Genomic DNA, 23,533 nt, shown 5'->3' on the forward strand with positions numbered 1-23,533 from the left:
AGTATCTGGACATACAAAATACAGAAGAGAAGGCCATTTTTATCAATTCAGAAAAACAGAACCAAAGGTACAGTGAAAGATCGTAGACACATTTACATGGAATGGTGACTTTATTAGAGTTTCTTCTTTACTTGTCCATCTCCACATTAGGCAGTAAGTACGATGAAGACAGGCACAGGTTGGGCACTGAGAACAGAGCCTAAAAGAGTATATAGTTTTTTTGTGGAACTCAATGAACGAATAGCCCCAAGATAACTATAAATTTATGAACTTCAAAAAGCATGACTAAGGAAAAAGAGCATGGTGCCATGGTAGAGAACCAAAAGTGGATCTAGACGACCAGTAGGAGTGAATCATGGGAAGTAGGGGTGACTATAAATGGACAGCACAAAGAAGGTATTTAGGGAGTGATGGAACTGTTCTTTATCCTGATTATGGTCATGGTTACATGAATCCATGCCTGTATTAAAACCATAGAACTGTACACCAAGAAAAAACAAATCAATTTTACCATATAAGATATGCATTGCTTAATAATTTAAATATATATGTCCACAAAAAGACTTGTAAAAGAATGTTCATTGCAGCTCTATTTGTAGTAGCCAAAAATTAGAAATAAATGTCCATCAAAGGAAAATGCCTGACAAATTGTGGTATATGCATAGACCAGAATATTCCTCGGCAACAAAAAGGAATAAACGACTGATACATATGACAGGATGAATCTCAGATGTATTATACTGAGTTTTAAGAGAGCAGATTCAACAGAGTATATGTTATATAGCTTCATTTTTATGAAATTCTAATAAAGCAAAGAAATCTATAGCAAAACACATCAGAATAGTGGTTGCCTCTAGGTCAAGGGTTAACAGGGAAGGGGCACAAAAAGGATTTCTAGTGTGTTGAAAATATTGTATGTCTTGATAGGAATATGGGTCACATGTGTTTATGCATTTGTGAAAGCTCACAGAATATTAAAAATGGATCTGTGCATTTTATTATATGTAAACTTTACCTTAAAATATAAACAATAACCAGCTCAAATGAAGAAGTCTGCTTTTTGCAATGAAGTGAGTTGGCAACCCTAAAACTACTCTCTGTGTGTTCTAGACTTGAGCAAATAAGGAAATCTATTGAGGATAATGGGGCCAAGCATCTCCAACTATTGGAGAAAAGTGTTGCACAAATGGAAACAGGAGGACTAGAATGAACCCTCTGGTACTGGTTTAGATGTGGAGGTATCCATATGAATTCATGGTTTGTATTATTTTATATACACATATACACCTAAGTACACATACACAGAGATGGGTAGATAAGAAAATAAATATAGATATAGGCCTTTATGCCTATGTGTGTGTGGATTTGTTTCCCAGTTCTGAAAGCACTAGAAGTAGACACAGAGTAGTAACAAGGAGCATGACTAGTGCCCAGATCTTGGCTTCTAAATATCTGCATTTAAGAAGCCAGGGTTCCTTTGACTAAGGCTTGGAGAACCAACCGATTTCATGGATGAGGCAAAGAAAGAACTAAATGAGCCTGGAACATCATTAGTGCCAGAAAGTAAGGAATGATCCAAGAATGGTGAAAAATATCAAAAAGACAGAAGAGCTTGGTTGAAAGGGCTGCCACTGGTCGATTTGGGGACAATCCAAGCATTGAAATAAATAATAACAGCAAAGTATTTTAATCCAGTGAATAGACAAATGAATAAATAAATAATGAATGTGAAAAGAAGAGGGAGAGAAAAAGTGGAGAAGAAAGGATAGAAAAAGACAGAGGGAAGGGAAAAGGAGGAGAGAATAATGATAAAGCAAATGCAGCAAAACTTTAATACTTGTAAGCACAGGTAGAGGACGATATATTATAGTAGTAGTTCCTGCCAATATTCAAATAAAAAGTTTAAAAGTTAAAAAAAATTAACAGAGATAAAGGAAAAGAATCCCTGGGATACAAAAAGGTAAAGCAAAAAAACATTAAGTCAAAAGAGAACCAGATCCTGTCCCACTTCCTCAGATCCTAAGGCACAGCCTGACATCTTCACTACAGGCTGACAAATGAATAGCATGAGGAGGGAAAAAATTACAATTTTAATTGTCTGAGTAGAACAAGCAGCTGCCAGTATATTTATCCAAAGCTAATTTTCATAAAATAGGTTAATACTCAGATAATTTGTTCCAGATTTTTCACAAGTTTGATATTTATTAGACTTCTTTTCATTAGTGTCTACACCCTCAGTGATTTCAGAGTTTGAGTTTTGAGTACAAACTTACTATGAGCTTTTCAAAAATATTAATAATCAAATTGTTCTTATCAATTATAAATCTAATAAGACAGTCTAATAACTTTATGCTTTGAGATGATCATATAGCTAAAGAAGGAATATGGGTGGGCTAGAGGTCATATAAACACAATGAAACACAAAATCCAGAAACCTGAGCCTGCTCTCCCTTCTTTTCTCTTCTTCTTCTGTTTTTGTTTTTGTTTTTATGTTTGCCTTTTTAGAACCAGGTCCTATACATACCAACAGGACAAGTTAAATGGAAACCAAGAGACTTGCTCCAGATCTAACAACTACAGCTGCATGAGAATGGGTCCCAACTCCTTTTCTTATCTGTTAGAGGCAGGTGTCAGCATGTGATGGTGTCTCAGGTGGGTGTGAGACCATGGAGTAAACAGACTGAACTCAGACTCTCAATGGGGCCTCCAAGCCATGAATTCCATCATGTTCAGATTTGGCTACACACCCTGTCCTGACCCCAGCAAGGCAAGGTGCACTCTTTGCAGAGAATAGTTTGGGTGTTGATGGATATAGAATCATCTCATAAGGATAGGGGTTTAAAGTTGGCTGGGTTTAAACAGAAAAAGAGGACAACCTTAAATTAACAGAAAAATAAGAGTATTAAAGAAATCACCAGACTCAGACTTCAGATCATGACCATAAACCAAGTTTACATGTAACCCTTTGCACTTAATAATGTCATTATAGCTCAGTTAACGATTTAGTGGAGATCTAAATTATAACTACTCCATTTTGAAATTACTTCTTAATTGATAATAATTTGATTTTGTATAGTATTTTACAAAGCATATAGATATAATTTATTTATCAAAGCAGACAGGCCTCATTTCCTTATCTTATTTGTGATGCACATTCTGCATTAATTATCCTCACCATTTATAGATAATAAACCTGAGACTCAAGGAGGCTTGTCCAAGATCACACAACTTGTAAATGGTCAAGCTGAGAAATAAAACACGAATACTTCAGTTGTTTAAAAATCCCAATACTGTGAGTTTTTTAAAGCATCACTATACCATAAGACCTCCACACTATTTGCCAAAGATGATGGCAGGCAATGTGGAGTAGAATTAGGCAAGTAACTTGCAGAGGGAGAGTAGAGAGCCTTGACTGAGGCTTCAAGAGGCAGTGAAAATGTCGCTTGTGGAGACACAAGCTGGCCACCTTACCTATTACATCACACCATTCAGAATTGCCAATATTGCACCATCTTTTAACCTATAAAAATGTCAATTGCATATGGTAAAACTTAAATCAAATTTATCCTCCCCTCACAACCTTCCCTATCCCTCGTCATTGCTTACCGTTTTCCATTGGCCCTCCTCACCATGTAACCCACTCTGGTCTATTGATTTATGTATTGTCTTTCTCTTCCACTAGAATGGAGCTTTAGAAGTTAAGGATTTTTGTTCACTGCTGTGTCCTCAGAGCCTAGAACAGAACTTCCCCTATAGTAGGTGCTAAATACTTGCTGTATGCATAAGTTTCACTGGGACTGGAATGATGGAACCTGTGAGCTAGCTCCTTAGTGGTAAAGAAACACAATCAAATGTGCTGCAGTGATGCACAGGGCCCTTCCCCTGCTCAAGGTGGGGTGGACACAAGTAATGAAGTCTGTATAGAATAGTACCAAGGCTCCATATAACAAAACTGTGGTAATGAGAATTACCATACATCTTTACAAAATTCTCTTCACACCTTTGTACAAAATAACTCTTCACTGACACAAGCTGAAAGGGGAATTAGGCAGGAACATTCTTTTTGGTGAAGCTGCTGACAGCTGGAGTCTCCCAGGGACCAATTCCAGCACTGTAGCAGTTTCTGAAGACTGAAACCAAGTGTAAGAGCTATTAGAACCCTTGGAAATGCTTGCTATTTGATATTCCAGTGTTCTTTACTCTATCTGAAGGTGAGAAGATGCTATCTTCATCAACACTGGGCTAATCGTCATAGTCCCCTCCCTATTAATTTTTCTCTCCTCTACATTTAAGGACAAATTAAAGGGGAAAAAAAGATTTTCTCTCGAAAACATCCTCAATCAAGTACTTCCCAAAGGCTCCTCGAGTTTCCTCCTTGGAATCCCATACTAGCCACAGCTGCTGGAACTGATGTCCTGACAGGAATGAGCCCAGGAAAATCTGGGTCCCAATTCCACTCTACTGTGGAACAAATTGTGTGAGTTGGGCATATCATAATCCTCTATGACTACATTCTGACAAGTCTAAAATCTACCTTATAGATTTGTTTTCAACTAGGTTAATAAACATGAAATCCTATCATGAAGGCTAAAGAACAGAATGCATTTCTACTGAGATGACACTGTGATGGGAATTTGGGTCTTACCTCTACATACATCTGGCCAAACTAAAAGAGTAGCTAGGTATTTCATTCTGGCTCTAGCAGGAGCCAGATAGGAGAGGGCTAACAGTATTCCAGTTTTGGTCTGCCCCTTACGTACTTTCAAGTACCCCTTACTTCTTTGTATCTTCAGTGGTCCAAGCAAACAAGACCTTGCACTCCATTGCATCTGTAGCTTTAATGGAAAATAACCCAACCACTGAGTCCCTCTCCTGAAATGAAAGGTTCTTTAGCCTCAAATCTGAAACATGCAAGGACAATACACCCTCCATGGAAACAGACCCTTTCTTCTAAACATCTCAAATTCCCCTCTTTGTGTTTCTTTCATAAGCATAGGCAATGCTTTCAAGCCTTTTAGCAAAATGATTCTTGCCTTTCAAAGAACATGTAGAATTACCAAGAGAAATTCCCAAACCACTTTGGGAGCTCCAGGTCCCTATGGCCTCTGTGCCTGATTACTTTCCTAACTGTCCTTCAGTCTATAAAATGAAAGCCAGATTACCAATCTGCTCAGGGTGTCTATGAAACATACAAAACCATGACTCTGACATGCCATGATTTCTTCTCCTTATTTTTATTTAAAAATATCCTGAGAACAAGGAAAGAGTCTATGACAAAAACAAGACAATACTAGTTTGCACTGATTTATAATAATACTGCATTACCTTTGAGAGGTCTCATGGCATGGAATGGATTACCATTTTGATAGGATCAACCAATCAATCAGTCCCTGAGTAGATGTTCATTTCTGCCTACTTGATGTGAAGCTCTGTGCCAGACAGGGACAAGGCTGGCAGGTCCACCTTTACAGACCTCAAGATAGTGGACAAGCCAGGCCCACCAACAACCCATCACGTGAGAGCTGAGGTGTCTGAGAGCACAGCAGTGACCATGGTATTGAAGGAGAGGGGAGGGATGTGAGACATGGGAGGTGGAATTAAACAGAATTTCTTCATCAGATCCATCAACTCTGTCCTAAGTGTCATTTTCCATCTTACTTTCTATATGATAAATAATAATCCATTGCATAATTTTGAAAGAACTTTAGTAATATTTTATGAAAGTACAGAACATATAAAACTAGTGCATTCATCCACACTGAAGTGATAATATCTTACAATATTAGAAGGGGTTTTAAGCCTCAAGAAAACATTTCTTTTAGGGGCACCTGGGTGGCTCAGTTGGTTAAGCATCCGACTTCAACTCAGGTCACGATCTCGTGGTCCGAGAGTTCGAGCCCCGCGTCGGGCTCTGGGCTGATGGCTCAGAGCCTGGAGCCTGCTTTGGATTCTGTGTCTCCCTCTCTCTCTGCCCCTCCCCCGTTCATGCTCTGTCAGTCTCTGTCTCAAAAATAAATAAACGTTAAAAAAATTATAAAAAAAAATAAAAAGAAAAAAAACATTTCTTTTATATCTAAGTAGATCACTGGTATAGATGTGGTAACTGGCTCGTTTCTGCATCAGAATATTTTTCATCCAATTAAACTCTGCTTAATAGTAAAACACAGGTCTCCTCACTCTCTGAACTCTTACTATCTGAATATTTGCTACAATGATCTGCTGACTGAATTATCCACGTGGTTTGCTGCTGTTGTATCTCAGGTACTCTCCTGATAGGAGAGTGTCTTGAGTTCACATTGTTTAAACATGCCATGTTTTGCAGATATCCTCTTCCCCACATTATTCAGTAAACAGTCTAATAAAGTTGAGTAACTAATGAAGGAAATGGTCAAGCCTAAAAAGTGTAAATAAGCACATGCGCTACAAGGAAAACTGGGGGTGATAAAGCACATTAAGAGAGCTGAATGAGGGGCGCCTGGGTGGCTCAGTCGGTTAAGCATCCGACTTCAGCTCAGGTCATGATCTCATGGTCCGTGAGTTCGAGCCCCTCGTTGGGCTCTGTGCTGACAGGTCAGAGCCCAGAGCCTGTTTCAGATTCTGTGTCTCCCTCTCTTTCTGCCCCTCCCCTGTTCATGCTCTGTCTCTCTCTGTCTCAAAAATAAATAAACGTTAAAAAAAAATTAAAAAAAAAAAGAGAGCTGAATGATCATTAGTCTTAAGCTTGGCCATGCACTTGTCCTGTCCCCAACACCTAGGAATCACAGATACAATGCTGAATATTTACAAGAAATTTGAGATCCTGAAAAAAAAAAAAAAAAAGCTTTCTGGTGCAAATGAGTGTGATCTTGGCATGAGCGGACTTATCACATTCACACAATTACAAATGCAATCTCATGTTAGCAAGAGTTGTAGGACACCAAACATGTGGAATGCAAACAGACTGCCACTGTGAGCTCTGTTTTCCATCCCATTGCTTTGTGTGTAGCTTCAGACAATGGTTTGCAGCCAAGCACCTCTGAACTCTCCCGCCAGGAAGGGAAGATTCTCCCCCATTCCTTAGATCCAGACACAGATGAATGTCAGACATTTCCTGTTTAACTCATTTCTTCACTAGCTCTTTCTTCCTTACCACCCCCACCATCAAATAGTAACAGTGACCACAGCCTCCAACTCTCTCCTCTCCCACCATCAGGCCTCACATAAACATGTCTTTAATCATAAGAAACCTCTTAAAAAATTATCTGGTTTATTTTCTTTTTTGCTAAGTATTATTGGCATGTGGTGCACATCTTTAATATATTATTTTATTATTTATTTACACATGCATATCTACTGTGATATAGAAGGAAATTTTAACCCACTCTCAATAATCTATACTGTGCAGTATCTAGTATTATGGTTTTTTACATACAGACTAATGAGTTTAACAAGTATTAAATAACTAGATAGTATTACATACAATTTCTATTTTGCAGAAATCCTTGGTGGATTGTTAAGCAGATACATGAGGGGGTTTAATGATATCTGGTAAACTGGCATTTTCTTGTGAGTTGGGACTGCATTTTTATTTCTTTTTCCACTGAAACTCATGGAACACTGCCTCCGTTCTTTGAAACTTTGTTACCAAATGTCATAAAATAAATTATATTCACAAAAAGAGGGACACCTGTATAATAGCAGTTACCACAATGTGCACTTATTGTTCCACCATTTAAAAGTATTTCTAGAAAAAGTAATCAAATGCTATTTTTAAATGCATTGTCTTAATTTGAAAGTCATTAAATGTCTGCATCAGTTAAGTGTGCTCTATAGCTTTTTTTTATGTTTATTTATTTTTGACAGAGAGAGAGAGAGAGAGAGAGAGCGCACGTGCGCGCGCATGAGTGGGGGAGGGGCAGAGAGAGAGGGAGACACAGAATCTGAAACAGATTCCAGGCTCTGAGCTGTCAGCACAGAGCCTGATGTGGAGCTTGAACTCATGGACAGCAAGGTCATGACCTGAGCTGAAGTTGGACGCTCAACTGACTGAGTCACCCAGGCGCCCCCTATAGCTTTTTTTTTTTTTTTTTAATAAAAAGCCAATCACTTGTACTTACATTCAGTTGGAGAAATAAGAATTATATTAGCTGGGCAAAGGAATTCAGGCTAGTAGATTGCTCTTCTGGATTCAATTGTTTGTCTTTTCATTTTAATGGGAAAATATTTGTACATATCATTTCTTGTTTTAGTTTTGTTGAATAAAAGTATGCCCTAGGTCTCCATCACTTACTTCAGCAGTAGTCTCTCACCTGCACTCTGTAGATAGATGTTCCTCATCTGAGTCATTTATCAGCTGAATATCTTCCCCAGCTTTCTCCACAGTGAAAAGGTCCTGCAGAGAAACTGGCATTTTAGATACTTAAAATGAACTTATATAGTAAAAATACCTGACACATTAGTATAGCACGTAGTAAATTTGGAAGCAATCACATATCCAATGTCACAGCTCATCTGTATATCAATGTGAGAAAGGCACTTGATTTTATAGTCATGAAAACTGAGGATTATAGAGAAGTAATGATTTGGCCCAAGATACACGGCTGGTAGACACAAAACAAAGTAGATCCATCATCTCACAGTTGCACTCTGAGTTTGCTGCACCATCCACTGTGCTACATAGTCAACACTGTGAAAAAAATCTTCCTCCAAAAAGCTCTCTGTTCTCACAAGACTTATTCTCCAAAGTGACCATTAATATGGAACGAATATCCTAGAAACCCAGAGGAAAATTGCAAAAGATCACAAATAGAGATCCTTGTGCCATGAGGGACTCTAGAGTGAAGGACGTGTGCCAAATGAGATTTTCCTTTCTCAGAGGTGGGAGTAGTATATTTTGGGGGTGACTTCCACAATGGGATGTCTGTCTTCATGTGGCAAATATGAAAGCTCAAATCTCAGCTGCCAGAGAGGCATAATGATTGGGGCAATCAGACCAAGCAACTTCCTTCAATTGCTTTTCTGACACTTTTCTTATGGTCTTAAATCTGGGAGAAAAAAAGTGACACATGTCTACTCTAAAATGGAATGTAACAGGGTCTTTCACAGTTTCTGAAATGTGGTCAGTTAAAGTCCACAATCTAAACCATAGACAAGAGTAAAGCAGATCTTTTGCTCTCTCTGGATCCTAATGATAACAATTATCATAATGATAATGATGAGTATGATGGCTGTAATAGCTCACACTTACCAAGTGCTTGCCATGCATAAGGTGCTGTCTTATTTACTTTTCACCACAACTCTAAAAGAAGGTTTTATTATTGCCATATATAGAAAAAGAAACTGAAGCTAAAAGATTTACGCAACTTGGATGAAGTCCTGCAGCTGGTCTGGATCCAGAGGCCTGTCTTGTAAGGCAGTTGGATGTGTTGTATGTCACAATGTCATCATAATGTTAACATGGGTCTTGATTTGCCCCCCACTCCCACATCACCCAATCCATAGTGTCACCGTCTGACTCAAGTCAGTTCGTGGCACTTCCATTTATTGAGCTTCTCAGGCTTAAAAGCTAGGAGTCATTTCTCTTCTCCCACCCACTTTCAACACATCAGCAAGGACTTTGTGCCCCATCTCCCAACAATAACCCAAACCCATGTACTTCTATCTCCATGACTCCAATCCTAGTCCAAGCTCTACCATCTCTCATGCCACTCCTCTTGCCTGTGCTCTTGTTTCCCAGATTCCATTTCCCACCCAGGAACCAGTCTAATCTCTCAAAAACAATGAAATCAGATCATGTCATGCTGCTTTCCACTATAGCTGAAGTAAAAGTCAAACTCATGATCATGATTCTCAAAGTTCTCCATAACCTGGCTTCTGCCCACTTCTTGTACCTAATTTTCTACTACTCCTTTCCTCTTTCACCTTCTTCTAGTCACATAACAGTACTTGCGCCTTGGAACTCTCTAAGCTAGTTACTACTTCAAGATTTTTACAGCTGCTGAACCCTTTACCTGGATTGCCTTCCTTTCTTTGCTGGGTTGACCTCATAACTGAGGGTCTCAGTTCAAAAGACAGGTCATCAGAGAAAGACCTTCCCTGACCACACTGTCTGAACTCCTTCTTCCCACCAGCTATTAACATATGATTGTTTTATCATCTACATGACACTTTTAAACATTACATGTCTATTGTCTATTTCTTCTAATGCATCCCCAGGACCTAGCATAGTGTCTGGCACATAGTAGGTGCTTAATAAATATGTTACTTAGTGAATAAATATTCATTGGACCTGAATCTATCCAAAGAATTCTAAAGATTGATTTTCTTTTTTAGAGAAAGAATCTGTGAGTGCTACATTAGTAGAACACTAAGTGAAAATTGGTGGTGGATGTGGGAGAGAGCTGCCTCAAAACTCACCTCATGACAGAAACCTTCCTTTGTTCACCTGTCAAAATGGTCACTTCTCTTAATATGTTCCAGCCCTCAGCCCCTGTATACCTCTTTCATATTACATTAAAACCACTTGTTACTGGGGCGCCTGAGTGGCTCAGTCAGTTGAGCATCTGACTTCAGTTCAGGTCATGATCTCACGGTTCATGAGTTCGAGCCCCACGTCCAGCTCTGGGCTGACAGCTCAGAGCCTAGAGCCCGCTTCAGATTCTGTGTCTCCCTCTGTCTGCCCCTCCGCTGCTTGCACTCTGTCTCTCACATTGTCTCAAAAATAAATACACGTTAAAAATTTTAAAAAAATAAAATAAAACCACTTGTAAGTGATTGTGTATCTCTTTTGAGTGTGTTGAGATCTCCACTCACGTGCTCACCTTCTGAAATGCAGGAGCTGATCTGTCCTCATTCACTTATCTTAGCACAACCCCCTGCACACATTGGGTTCCTTAGAAATGCTGTCCAGTAGCTGATGGACCAAAGGGGACATGGCCTTTCAAAGGAAGCCCGCAATTCCCCAGTTGGGAAGGCACACACACAACATACTCACCCGTAGAATCTGAGTCCTGAGGATACAAATGGACCCGACCAGATAAAACCGATCCTCCAGAGGAAGATATGTACCACAGGATTCAGCAAAAGAGGGACTGGGGAAGAAGCTACTGAAGAGCACCAAAGGCTCTACGGGAGACAGAGACACACATGTGACAATCAAATAGAAAGGCAGGCTGTCTACACAAGAAATGAACACCTGACACATCAGTGCACTGTTTGCCAGCCCACTGATAATTTTCAGAATTCTGAGTCACAGATTTTTCCTGCCTTCCTTCTGTTCCAGCTATCCTCCTTACCCTGGTCTCCACCAAAACATGAAGAAGTCATTACTGAGAAATAATTGTTGCAAGTTCAGGGTGATATTCAACTTTGTGTTCTTACTCTGTGGATGGATTTTGTAGTCTTCAAAAGAAATTTAGCTCCCCTCTTTTATATAGGGCACATGGGTATTAAATATGTGTGTAATTTGTGTGCATATGTAGTCAACTGAATGTTTTAAAAGTATACGACCCTTAATTTTCAACACATATGACAAACATATCAGACAACCATTGTGTGAACTAATTTTGATTGTTTATTTACTCATTCATTCATTCGCTATATTTTTAGACCTCAGTATCAAAGAACTGAGTTAATTACACTCTTAGTCCATGGAATAGAATGAACACAGATAAAGTCTCTACTCTTGATTTTTCTGATCCTTCTGCACCCACAGACACCCATTGCCATATACCACTTTTAATATCTAAACTTGTAAAATATGTAGTCTGGTTTTATGTGTATGTGCTTACCACTTACAAAGGTGGCATTGTGCTATAGATCTCATTCTGTTTCTTACTTTTTTCAATCAACATTATGGTTTTAAGATTTAACTGGAGTGCCTGGGTGGCTCAGTCAGTTAAGCATCTGACTTTGGCTCAGGTTGTGATCTTGCAGTCCGTGGATTAGAGCTATGCACTGTGCAGCCTGCTTGGAATTCTCTCTCTCCCTCTCTCTCTGCCCCTTGCCCACTCATACTCTCTCTCTCTCTCTCTCTCTCTCTCTCTCAAAATAAATAAACTTAAAAAAAAGATTTAACCATGTTGTAGTATGTATATCCGAGGTCACTGCTTTCAAAGTTTTCCATATTGCACATTTTTCTCATTTTACTTGCCCATTTCCCTAATAATGCACACCTAGGCTGTCTCCAACTCCCTCCAACCATAAAAAACACTATGGCATATATAGCACATGTCCCCTTAGGCACAGATCTCTCTGTAAGTCTGCCTCTGATATATCTCCACCCAGTGATGAGACTGCTGAGTCACAGGTTAATTAACATAATTTAAGTTCACTCTGTTTTTCAGGAATGCTTCATGAGTTTACATTCCTCTCAACACTGTCTTAGTGTTTTATTTCTCACCTCCTCACCAATATTTGTTTATTATTCACACTTCCTGATTTCTGTCATTCAGATGGGTGTACAGTGCTATCTCACTGGTTTTTAAATCTTTCATTCTTTGCTTACTAGTGAGTTCAAGCATCTTTTCACATATTCGTTGGGCTATTTACCTATGGTTCAAGCCCTAGATGTTTTAATGGCCCCATATCAGTGTTTATGTTAATTTATCAGCCAATAGATCCTGAAACCTTGAAAATTGTAAATTTGGACTCCATATCCACACAACACTGATTTGAGGTTTGATTTCTTGTAAATGACACGTATTTTTTTCCATTCAAATTCTGAGGGAGATGGCAAACATTATTCCTCTAGGCCAGTGGACAGGATTTTACTGATCATGTTAAGTTTCTAGGTTTTATGTATTGGTCCTTGAATGAATGTTAGCACTCCAGACCCCAGCCAGCGAAGCCCATGGATGATGCATAACCCACCTAGGCTTCCTCTTGTTATAGTCTTGTACTTTATACTCTAATTCCTGTCACCCAAGGACTTAACTTTCCTTTAAGCTTGGGTATGCATCAAACTTCTTTTGTTATGTTTTAAAAATTGTTTCCTTGTTTTTGTAGAAGGAAAGAGTCATTCTTACTAGTTCAATCCACCATATTACCAAGTGACCCTATCTTGTGAATTTTACTATTTTTTAAACTGAATATTTAATATAAGTTTTAATAATAAAAGGGATGAAACAAGGATTAGTTGTTTATAATAGGCGCTAGATATTTCTGTAAAAGGTATTCCATTTTTCAAAGGAGTTTCCCCTATTTCCCTGTCTTTTCTATCTTCCTCAGAGCAATAAACAGTAATTACAACTCTCATAAGTAAGCTGCTCTGTTGTATTGGACAGTAATTATATTTATATATTTCAAGTCCTCATCATCTCCAAACCCCCTCTTCCTTTTACTGCACAGTCTCACTGCACTGTTTCACAAAAACATTGCACTCTGCTAAAATTCATAGAGTCTGAACGAAAGCTAGAGGCCCAAGCATTTTTGGATACCAATTTAGTAGCAGTGTCTACTGGCACAAACCTATTTATTCCTAACTGCAATAGAAATGAAAACTACTTCAATGAACAAGCAACTCAGGAATAAGATCATTAAATATAACTAAACATTTTAAATATAAATATTATCTATTTTCTGATTAGTGTCAGGTAAGTATATAAGCTACCTATCCCGAAATTCTGATCTCAGACAAAAAGGTCAGAGACATTTACAAACAAGGTGTTTCATATTATCAGGCCCATTTTTAGAACAATAAGATCCTTTGGAACAATAACTTTAGTCTTTCTTTTTATCAGAGATTTCTGTTGGTCCTTCTTTTGGTAATCCATTTATATCGTCACTCATAATCTACTTTCCCTTTGTTTTTATCATGGAATTCTTTTTCAAAAGTCTGATCAGTGTCTACAACCAAACCGCTATGGTCACAGGGATATAAGAGAATCTGAGGGCGCCGGCAGTGGAAAGGCATTTATGTTAGCAACGAAGGGCTATGAAACACATTAACTTTATCTAAGTTAGACTGAAAACTGAATTGCTTACCATTTGAAATATCTTTTAAAGTCAGAATTAATTTCACATATTCATAAGTAGGGTTACTACCACGTTTATCATTTCCTCTCTTTATATGACAGCAAAAGTCAGTATGTTTTCCCACTATGAAAAAAAAGATACAAAACACATTTACAATGGTATGTTACCATATTCTGCAGGATTATTTCATAAGACCATTGTCTTACTTAGAACATATTTTTAAAAAATATCATTTTCTTTCCATGAACATTAGCTCTGGCATAGCTATCTATGTTGTAGCTCTGGAGTAGAGTGCCAGCTAGAACATTATATAACACTAATACAATTATACAAAAGCTCAAATAATCAGGGTTCATGACAAAGAACAAGACTTAATGGAGAAGAAATATTTTAATACTAGAAATATAATTTGTGTAATTGTATTAAGTTAATATATAATCAGCAGCTATATTGGCTCTAAGGTCTTTATTTTTATTACTCCTTTGAGTAGTTGTTACTTGGGTCTTAAAATCTAAGAACTTACAATTTAGGAGACACAATCTGTACCTGAGCTTGACGAAGGAAGTTTGAGAGCAATCTTTCGGTAGACTTCACTTTTCTCATGATCAGGCAGAAGACTTAATAATTTTTTACCCACAATCTCATCCTTAAGAAAGACAGAGAGAATACATTTTGTTACATGTGCTATTACTGTTCACTTCCTCTACCTCCTTACTCCAGTAAGCTTATCATCTGCTCCCCCTCAGCCATCTCATGGTCATACCTATTATACCTCTACAAGTCCCAGTTCACATTACTCCACTCTATGTCCATCACCTCCTACCTTTCCAGTGCACACACACACAAGTACCCTACCTCTCCAACAATTACTCCACACGCTGAGACCTCCAGTTCATTCCCATCACATTTTTACTGTGCATTATCTCCTGTAAATTGTCATATCCTACTTTGCTCAGTTCAGATTCCACCATGAATCACTATAAGCACTCCCATGTTCAACTTCTGACATATATGCCTGGGAAAATACCAACTCTGGTTAATTTCAACTCTTCATATACCTTATACCTTCACCCAAGCAACCGCATGTCTATGGCAACCATGCTATGTATTATTTTAAATGGGCACACAGATCTGTGTGGAAATCATTCTTCATTTCCTTAGACAATTCACTCCCTCACTCTTCAGTGCGACTCTTTCTTGCCTTTTCTTCCTTCTTAAAACCTCCAAGCCTTCCTCATCCTCATATTCAGCTGGGGATCTCATTTTTTATTGAAATGTAAAACAAAGGGGAAAGAAAATGTCAATAACTTCCTGCCATCTAATCTACCAACCCATTTGTTTCTGTGGCTAGAGACCTATTTTTTCTCCTATTCCAAGGAATAAGCTTCCACTGAAGTCTAGTGCACTGCCTTTCATCCTCTCTCAACTATTCAAGGACATCATTCCAGAAATTTCCCCCTACCTCCCACATCATTAAGCTTTCCCTCTCTACCAGGTCTTTCCCATAGCATGTAAATGCTATATCAGGGATGCTATAATATCAGTTATCTTAAAAACAAAAACAACACAGAATTCCAAAAATCTAAAACTTTCCTTGACCCTACATTCTCTCCTCTGGCTCTTCTCTGGCATACTTTGGAACAAAAATCTTTGAAAGGAACTATACTTGCTGCCTCTCATTTCTTTAGCTTTCACTCTGCCTTGAAACCACACTAACCAGATTTTTACCCTAACCACTCCACTTTTGTCAAGGTCAAGTTGCCAAATCCAATAGTCAATTCTCAACCCTCACTAACATCTCAGCATTTGATACAACAAATCCCTCCTTCTTCTTGACACACTTTATTTATACTTGGCTTCCAGAATACCATACAAATATGGCTATCCTTCTGCTTTGAAGGCTACTCCATCATGGTTTTCTTATCTGGATCTTTCTCCTCTGTGTACTTGACACTGGAGTTCGTAGGGCCTAGTCATTAGACCTCTTTTACTATGCTGTCTTTGTGGGCAGTCTCTTTCTGCTGTAGCTCATCAAATACCATCTATCTTTGTACCTCCAGTCCAGACTTCTCCTTGAAGTCTTCTAGATAACTCATCTTAGATGTCTAATAGGATTTCAATTTTAAGATGTTCAAAATAGTGCACCTGAATTTTTCCCTCACAAAGCATGCTACTCCCTCAGTCTTCCACATTTCAGTAAATGGCACCATCATTTACCCTCATGCTTGTCCTTGACTTGCCTTTTTCCTCCTAAACCCCAAACCCAGTCAATCAGCAAACTCTGTTGGTAAAACAGTCAAAATGGATGCAGAATCGGTCCACTTTTCACCACATGGGCTAAACCATAATCTCTAGATTGGATTACTTCAACAGCCTTACCTCCTCTCCCTGTATTTATTTTTGAAGCATCCCTGCTCCCACTCCATTCTTCACAGAACAGCTACAATGTTTCATTTAAAACATAAGTCAAGTTTTCCTCTACTTAACATTTTCCACCAGCTACCCAAGTTATTCAGAGCAAAAGCCAAACTAATTTCAATGGCTTATATAGTTCTATGTTCTGGTTCCTTGCTGTTCATTGACTTTAGTCCCTCCCATTTTTTATGGTTGCTCACTGCATTCCACGTACAGTAAACTCCTTGTTCATATCCAAATACACCAAGCAAATAGTCACCTTGGGGCCCTAAAATGCTCTTCATTCAATGTGAAACATTGTTTTCTAGATATTTACAATGATGTTCTCCCTTACTTCATTCAAGTCTCCACTCAAAAGTATTTTAAATAGAACTGATTTCCTGACATTCTCTTCCTGCCTTTTTTTTCATAACACATTCATTACCACCTGACATTATAGTCACATGTATATGTTTATCTGTTTATTATCTGTCTCCCTCAGTAAAATGTAAATAACATTAAAACAGAGACCTTTGCTGACTTATTCACTATTAAATCCTCAACACCTAGAACTCAGCTTGGCACAAGTGAGCATTCAGTAAATGTTAGTTGAATGAATAATGCTGTACCATGTAGCTGAAATATGGTGACACATGGATAAATTGAATATCAGACATTAAGTAATGAGTTTTTAATGTGATAGGAACAAAGTAATAAACAAAGTATTCTTTGTAGCTGAATAATGGTTTTGGGTGATGAACCACAGATTCAAATAATTTTTAAATGAATAATATTAATAATGTACAGTCAAATTCAGAAATATATTTTATGGTCCATTTGTAGAAGCTAGCCTATGAGTTAGCCAATGTTCAAATTAGCAGATTGATCCTGACTCAATAAAAAAAAAGCATGGCTTGACTGAGGGCAGAAATATTACCTTAATTTAGCAAACAAAACATTATGAAATTAACAAGCAATAAATTTTGACAATGAAAGTCATTCAATAAGAAATTTACCTCCTAAAAGAAATATAGATATTTTTCATTAAACTTCACTTTTTCAATAAAAATTGTATTATTAGTTTAGTTATGAAACAAACTATAGGTATCAAACCAAGTTACCTCTGGTCAGTGGGAACCACTCATTCATTTATCTAACACATGATTAACAACTGCTCCATGCCAGACACTGTGCTAGGTATATTCACACAAATAAGCTATCATAACACCCTGTGAGAGGAAAAATTATCTCCTATTTTGTTGATGAAGAAATTAAGGCTTGTCCAATTATTGAGAGATCAGAAGTTCAGTGGTAAATTTCATCCCCAAGTCCATCCAAATAACTGTATATCCATTGTTCCCTCCACTCTACCATAGCTGCTTCAAGTCCAATTTATACAAAGGGCAGCTGATTTGCTACTGGGACAGTTTCTGCATTTTGGACACTCTACATGAAGCAATTTATCAATTTCTTTTTTTTTTTATTGAGTACTTATGAGGGTTAAACATGATGATCCTGATATGAATTCTAATTTTAATGAATACATAATTCAGTAGAGCAGATCAAAGTGTCATGGCTCACCAGTTCTTTCATCAGTAGAAGAATAAAGGACAGCACTGTCGCATCAAAGAATTCAAAGCGAGCAGACTTTTGATAGTGTACATCCCCTTGGATGGAAATACTGGCAAAGATTTTCTTATTAATTAACTACATTCTTTAAGGACAGTGATAGTCACAATGAATGCCTTAGAACTGACCACCAACTAAAAAAAGGTGAATGTAACAATCATTCCAGTGTAACTACTCCATAGTTAAAGGGCAGAGATCTGAAAACATTATCAACACCATGTTATTTTTATAAATCTTTAGCATTTGCTCTTCTTATTACACAAGGCAGAAAGATCAAGGCACTTAAAGCTTAAATAAGCAAAGATAAATACCAGTGAAAAATTAAAAAGTTTTTTCAAAAGCCAAGTTTGCAAATACTTATTAGTTGTCCCACAAATATTAGAGTGGTGAGTCTCAGTGATGTCAAAAAAAAAAAAAAAAAAAAAAAAGTAAAGGAATTTGCTCCACTCCATGACATTTATTGAGAATCCAGGCAAGAAGTGTCTTTTTGTTGGCAGAGACATTCACATTAAACATGCATTAGAAAACTGTTCAACTATATAGGGCACAGGGAAGTATAAGAGCCTCTGCATGAAATTCAGACTGCATTTTGAATCAAACAAGACTCATCACGAGTAATTCTCTACTATGCTATAAGCTTCACAGGGAGAAGAGAGGAAAATTCATCACAATTATCATGAACTAACTATATACCTATATTCAAAACCTGCTAAAGTTTCTTAATAATTCAATGCTGAGAAACTATTTCCAGAGGAAATGTGTTTACAATTTGTTTAAGAATTGTCAAAGAGAACAACTACATGTAAATTCCCAGTTTTAATTTTTTTCAGGGGGTAGTGATGAAGTAGGGTGAGTAGGAGAGCAGGCTGCTAGGAAGTACAAGTTACTACTACAAGTGACTGCAAGTTTTTCCAAAGGAAAAACTATCAAGGAAATAAATGAGTGGGAAAATACAATGGCAAATTTCCGATATAAATTTAATACCATGATGATGATAGTAGACCTCATTTCGGTCACAATGGTATGTGTTACAACATCATATCTTGGACTCCTCATATCTTTTTGTCACACCCCCATCCAATCCATCAGCAAAACTTATTTTACCTACAAAACACCGATGGCTTCCACATCCACCTTACTGCAATTCATCACTATCTAATAGCCTGGATTAATGCAATAGCTTTCCAAGTGGACTCCCTACTTTCATGTCTGCCCCCATAGCTTATTCTTTTTTTTAGTTGCAGTATACTTAACATACAGTGTAATTTTAGTTTCAGGTGTACAATATAGCGATCCAACACTTCCATACATCACCCAGTCCTCATCTCAACAAGTACACTCCTTAATCCCCATCACCTACTTCCTCTCTCCTCTCTCGTGATCATCAGTGTGTTCTCTAGAGTTAAGAGTCTGCTTCTTGGGGCACCTGGGTGGCTCAGTCGGTTAAGCTTCTGACTTTGGTTCAGGTCATGATCTCACAGTTTGTGCATTCGAGACCCGCATCCAGTTCTGTGCTGACAGCTCAGAGCCTGGAGCCTGCTTCAGATTCTGTCTGTCTGTCTCTCTCTCTCTCTGCCACTCCCCTGCTCACTCTCTGTCTCTCTCTCTCAAAACTAAATAAATATTTTTTAAAAAGTCTGTTTCTTGCTTTGCTTCTCTTTTATTTTCCCTTTGCTCATATGTGAGATTTAAGAAACAAAATAAATGACCCATAGCGTATTTTTTAACACAGGAGCCAGAGTGACCCCCTCCCAAAAAAAAAGCTCATAATTTCCTTCATCTGCTCCAACCCCCACAATGGCTTTCTCCCATCTCAGAGGAAAAGACAAAGTGATTACAATGGCCCGAAACAGGGTAGACCTCTGCTACTGCTCTGACCTCATCACCTCCTAGTACTTCTCCTTTTGATCACAGCACTCCAGTCACAACAGCCTCTCTATTGTGCCTTTTCCATACCAAGCACATTCTTGTCTTAGTGCCTTGTCACTTGCTTTTGATTCTGCCTGGAACATATTTGCTCCAGTTATCTACATGACTCACATACTCACTTCATTCAGGTCTCTGTTCAAATGTCCCCTGATAAGGCAGGTCTTCACTAACCCCACATTTGCAAAAGCCCACCTCAAGGAATATTTTTTCCACATTCACAGATGAGAAACTAAAGCTCATGTAGTTATTAAGTGATAGAGCTAAATTTTAATCTTCAGATTGTCTGATTTCAGAGAACAAGTTCTTTCCATCCACCATGCTAGCAGTTTACAGTTGCCCAAGAGACAGAGGTGTCTTGATATTTAATGAAATTGTAGCTTCCTGGAGCCAGGAAGATCCTCTAGAAATGGTTTTGTCTCTCCATTAATATAAGATGGGTGACTTATAAAAATGAAATTTTTAATCAAAGCCTGGGAAAAATTTCATGTTGTTACAAATTAAGAAGAGTTAGGATTTAATGAAGAAAAGTGTGAACTTATGCCTCAGGTATAAGTCCTTTTTAACGAGATTATAAAACTCCATTCTAATTTCATGTTTATGTACAGACCTAATATTAATAGCTTTATTTTTAAGTATACCCATCTCTGGTAATCAAATCGATGGCTTAAGATTAGTCATTCAACCCCATGTCCCAGATACCTCTACCTTAGGGTAAGTCTGTGTGTGTACATGTTACCTAAAATGCTTAAAGTTGAAATATTCTCTTGAGAGTGGAAAGTTTGAACCAAACTACATAAAGAAACAAGGATAGCACGACTAAGACATTCACTGTGCAAAATCCTCACAATAGGAAAAGTTCACCTTTCCTTTCACAATGACAAATTTGGTTTAAGTAATATCTAATATAAGACTTTGGGAAGATTTCTAGTCTTCACTATAACAAAACTTAATCTGTCATGGATCATACTCATACAGTCTTACTTTTAATATAGATTTAATAAGACCATTCCTCTTCCATGATATAAGTGCTCTAAAGTCTAATTCAATGAAAATCTCTAATATTTGTATTTTATTCAGCTGTTTTGGCATCCTACACATATAAGCTGAATTTGAAAATGTGAACTGTTCTCTAAAAGAAATAAAACAGAATAAGAAAAAAAGATATTGATCATAGTATCTTCAAATAAAGATAAAAGAGTAGAAAAGTTCTCTAAGCTTCCAACCGGGCCTTGCAACATGTTGGCTGGAATAGCATAACTAGTGGAATAAGCTTTGAATCCACTTTTAACTTAATTAAAGAATAATGTAACATGACTTCTATTAATTTACATGTTCCAAACTTGAGTGCTATAGATCTCAGGGCCAGGGTGTGTCAAGTTCTTTACTCAACTGTGTAGAATGAGGAATATACAATGAAAGCAACAATCCAAATAAGATTCACACAACTAGCCAAATGACAGAGATTTCAAGAGTGGAGGTGGATGTATTCTACCTGTCCTCGCTCCACACACATGCATTAGTGGAACAGGAAGGTATGTAGTACTTTCATATTTGAGTGGTATATTTTTTAGATGCTCAACCTGAAGATCCAGAAAAATTTTTAGGTAATCACATATTCTAAGTCAATGATCTTATGAAGATAGAGAAAGCTTTCATGAAGAGGGGCATAATAATACCAAAGAGCTCAGGAATGAGTGACCTTTTGGGACAGCACAGATCCTGACTACAACTCCTATGTAAATGTCTCCAGCAATACTTACAATACTGCTAAACTATGCCATCATATCTATATTTTTTTCTAAATTAGATCATAATTTGTTCTTTAATATAAAGAAACAAAAAGCAAATCAGATCTGGAAATGGATACCATGAGCCAGCATAAACAAATCATGACATTCTTTCTTTAATTAGTATGTAGTGGACGCTAAGGAAATGTACAAAATCAAACACCTCCATCCCAGTGAGGGCTGCTTCACAAAGTAGTCACCTTGGGGGTTACCGACTGATTTTGAGGAGACTTCCATTTTAAAAAGTACATTCTTCTTTGGAGATTGCCTTCGGGCCCTTTACAAAACACACATACACACACACTATTTCATTACCTCATATCACAATTTGTTTTTATAGATTTAAAACTGAAACCAATAAACATGACAATAAAACAAGTGCACATTTTGACAACATTGAGAGAACATCTTCTCTGATGAGTTATATGCTCCTGAAAACAAACAATGAACCCCTAAACAATAAACCAGAATGATCCTTCCCCAAAACTGGAAAAACTTACTGGTAAATGGCCAAGGAGACAAGTGATGCTTCCACCGACATAAATTATCACTCCATCTAGGCTCAGTATTATCATAAAGCCATCTAATGACTAAGGAAGAGAGAATAATAATGTAATTAAATAGTGGAACAATAATAAAATGATAGCTTTATTTCTAAATGCATAAATAATTATAATAGCACACTGAAAATGTATTGTGGGCCTTAAATATCAATAAAGCAGGCACAGACTTAATTAAAATTCCATTATTCTGCCTCCTACACAGAATCTACTTAACCTTAAGCATGAGATGTTTATCAAATGATGTGTCACTTAGACAAACAAATTTTAATGTATACTCAATTAACACAAAGCTCTCCAACACAAGCTAGGAAGATTCATTTCCATGTGTAGGTTGTTTCACATTTATTCAAAATTAATTTCAAAAATGCTAAGAATATTTTGCAGGGCATTTTTATTTGTGGTTAGTCATCTACTTATACATATGGAGATTACCATCACTTTCCTGCTATATAATGGATTTGATATCCAGACAAGTGCCTCCTGGTTGAGAACCCCTAAAATTATGAATAAAGTATATAAAAACACATATTTCAAAACAAAACCAAGCTTATTATAAAGTAAAGGAAACAATCTGGTATCAGAAATAACTATAACATGAGAATTAACAGGTAAGGGGATATTGGAGCCTGAATTTGCCTTGTAAATATCTGCATAACACTGATGGCATAGAGATTGGGAGAGAGAAAGCAAAACCAGGCATACACAAGGTGGGAAGTGAAATCAGAGACTTCTGCATAAAACCAGGCTTCCCAAAGGGTAACACTCTCAGCAGACCAAATAGATCTTATCCAGCAAAGGGAGAGAGTGAATGCACATGTCTGCCTCAGGCTCAGCTCTGGCTAGAGAAGGAAAAGAAAAACTAGTCTCATCTGAGAATCACTAAACAGAAGCTCGCACTCACACAGATTTGGAGCCGGCATTCGCAAACTACCTAACTTTCCACACCCCAAGCCCATTATTTAGTTTAAAGTGGTCTTGGGGCACCTGGGTGGCCAACTCTGGAGCATCTGACTCTTAATCTCAGCTCAGGTCGTGATTTTGCAGACTGTGAGATTGGGCCCACCCCTGCATCAGGCTCCGCGCTGACAGCGTAGAGCCTGCTTAGGATTCTCTCTCTCCCTCTCTCTGCCCCTCCCCCACTCATGCTTGCTCATGCTCTCTCTTTCTCTCAAAAATAAATAAAATAAACTTTAAAAAATTGTTTAAATAAATAAAGTGCTTCTCACTCTGGACATCTAGTAAAAAGAAACTGAAATCATTTCTAGAGAATCATTTTAA

General features: G+C 37.6%; 1 protein-coding gene across 4 annotated transcripts in view; it reads right to left on the bottom strand.

Moving 5' to 3' along the window:
• PASD1 (PAS domain containing repressor 1) overlaps nucleotides 1-23,533 on the bottom strand; it is a 119,912-nt gene that overhangs the window by 35,407 nt on the left and 60,972 nt on the right. For all 4 annotated transcript variants that reach the window (XM_081793917.1, XM_081793920.1, XM_081793919.1 and 1 more), the window contains 5 exons: nucleotides 22,193-22,282; nucleotides 14,500-14,599; nucleotides 13,963-14,076; nucleotides 10,973-11,103; nucleotides 8,289-8,371 (listed from right to left, as the gene is read on the bottom strand). In XM_081793917.1, the coding sequence (XP_081650043.1) occupies nucleotides 8,289-8,371; nucleotides 10,973-11,103; nucleotides 13,963-14,076; nucleotides 14,500-14,599; nucleotides 22,193-22,282 (518 nt within the window). The remainder of the gene's footprint in view (nucleotides 1-8,288; nucleotides 8,372-10,972; nucleotides 11,104-13,962; nucleotides 14,077-14,499; nucleotides 14,600-22,192; nucleotides 22,283-23,533) is intronic.

Source organism: Panthera onca, chromosome X (genome assembly GCF_046562875.1).
Source record: "Panthera onca isolate mPanOnc1 chromosome X, mPanOnc1 haplotype 2, whole genome shotgun sequence".
NCBI classification, from domain to species: Eukaryota; Metazoa; Chordata; class Mammalia; order Carnivora; family Felidae; genus Panthera; species Panthera onca.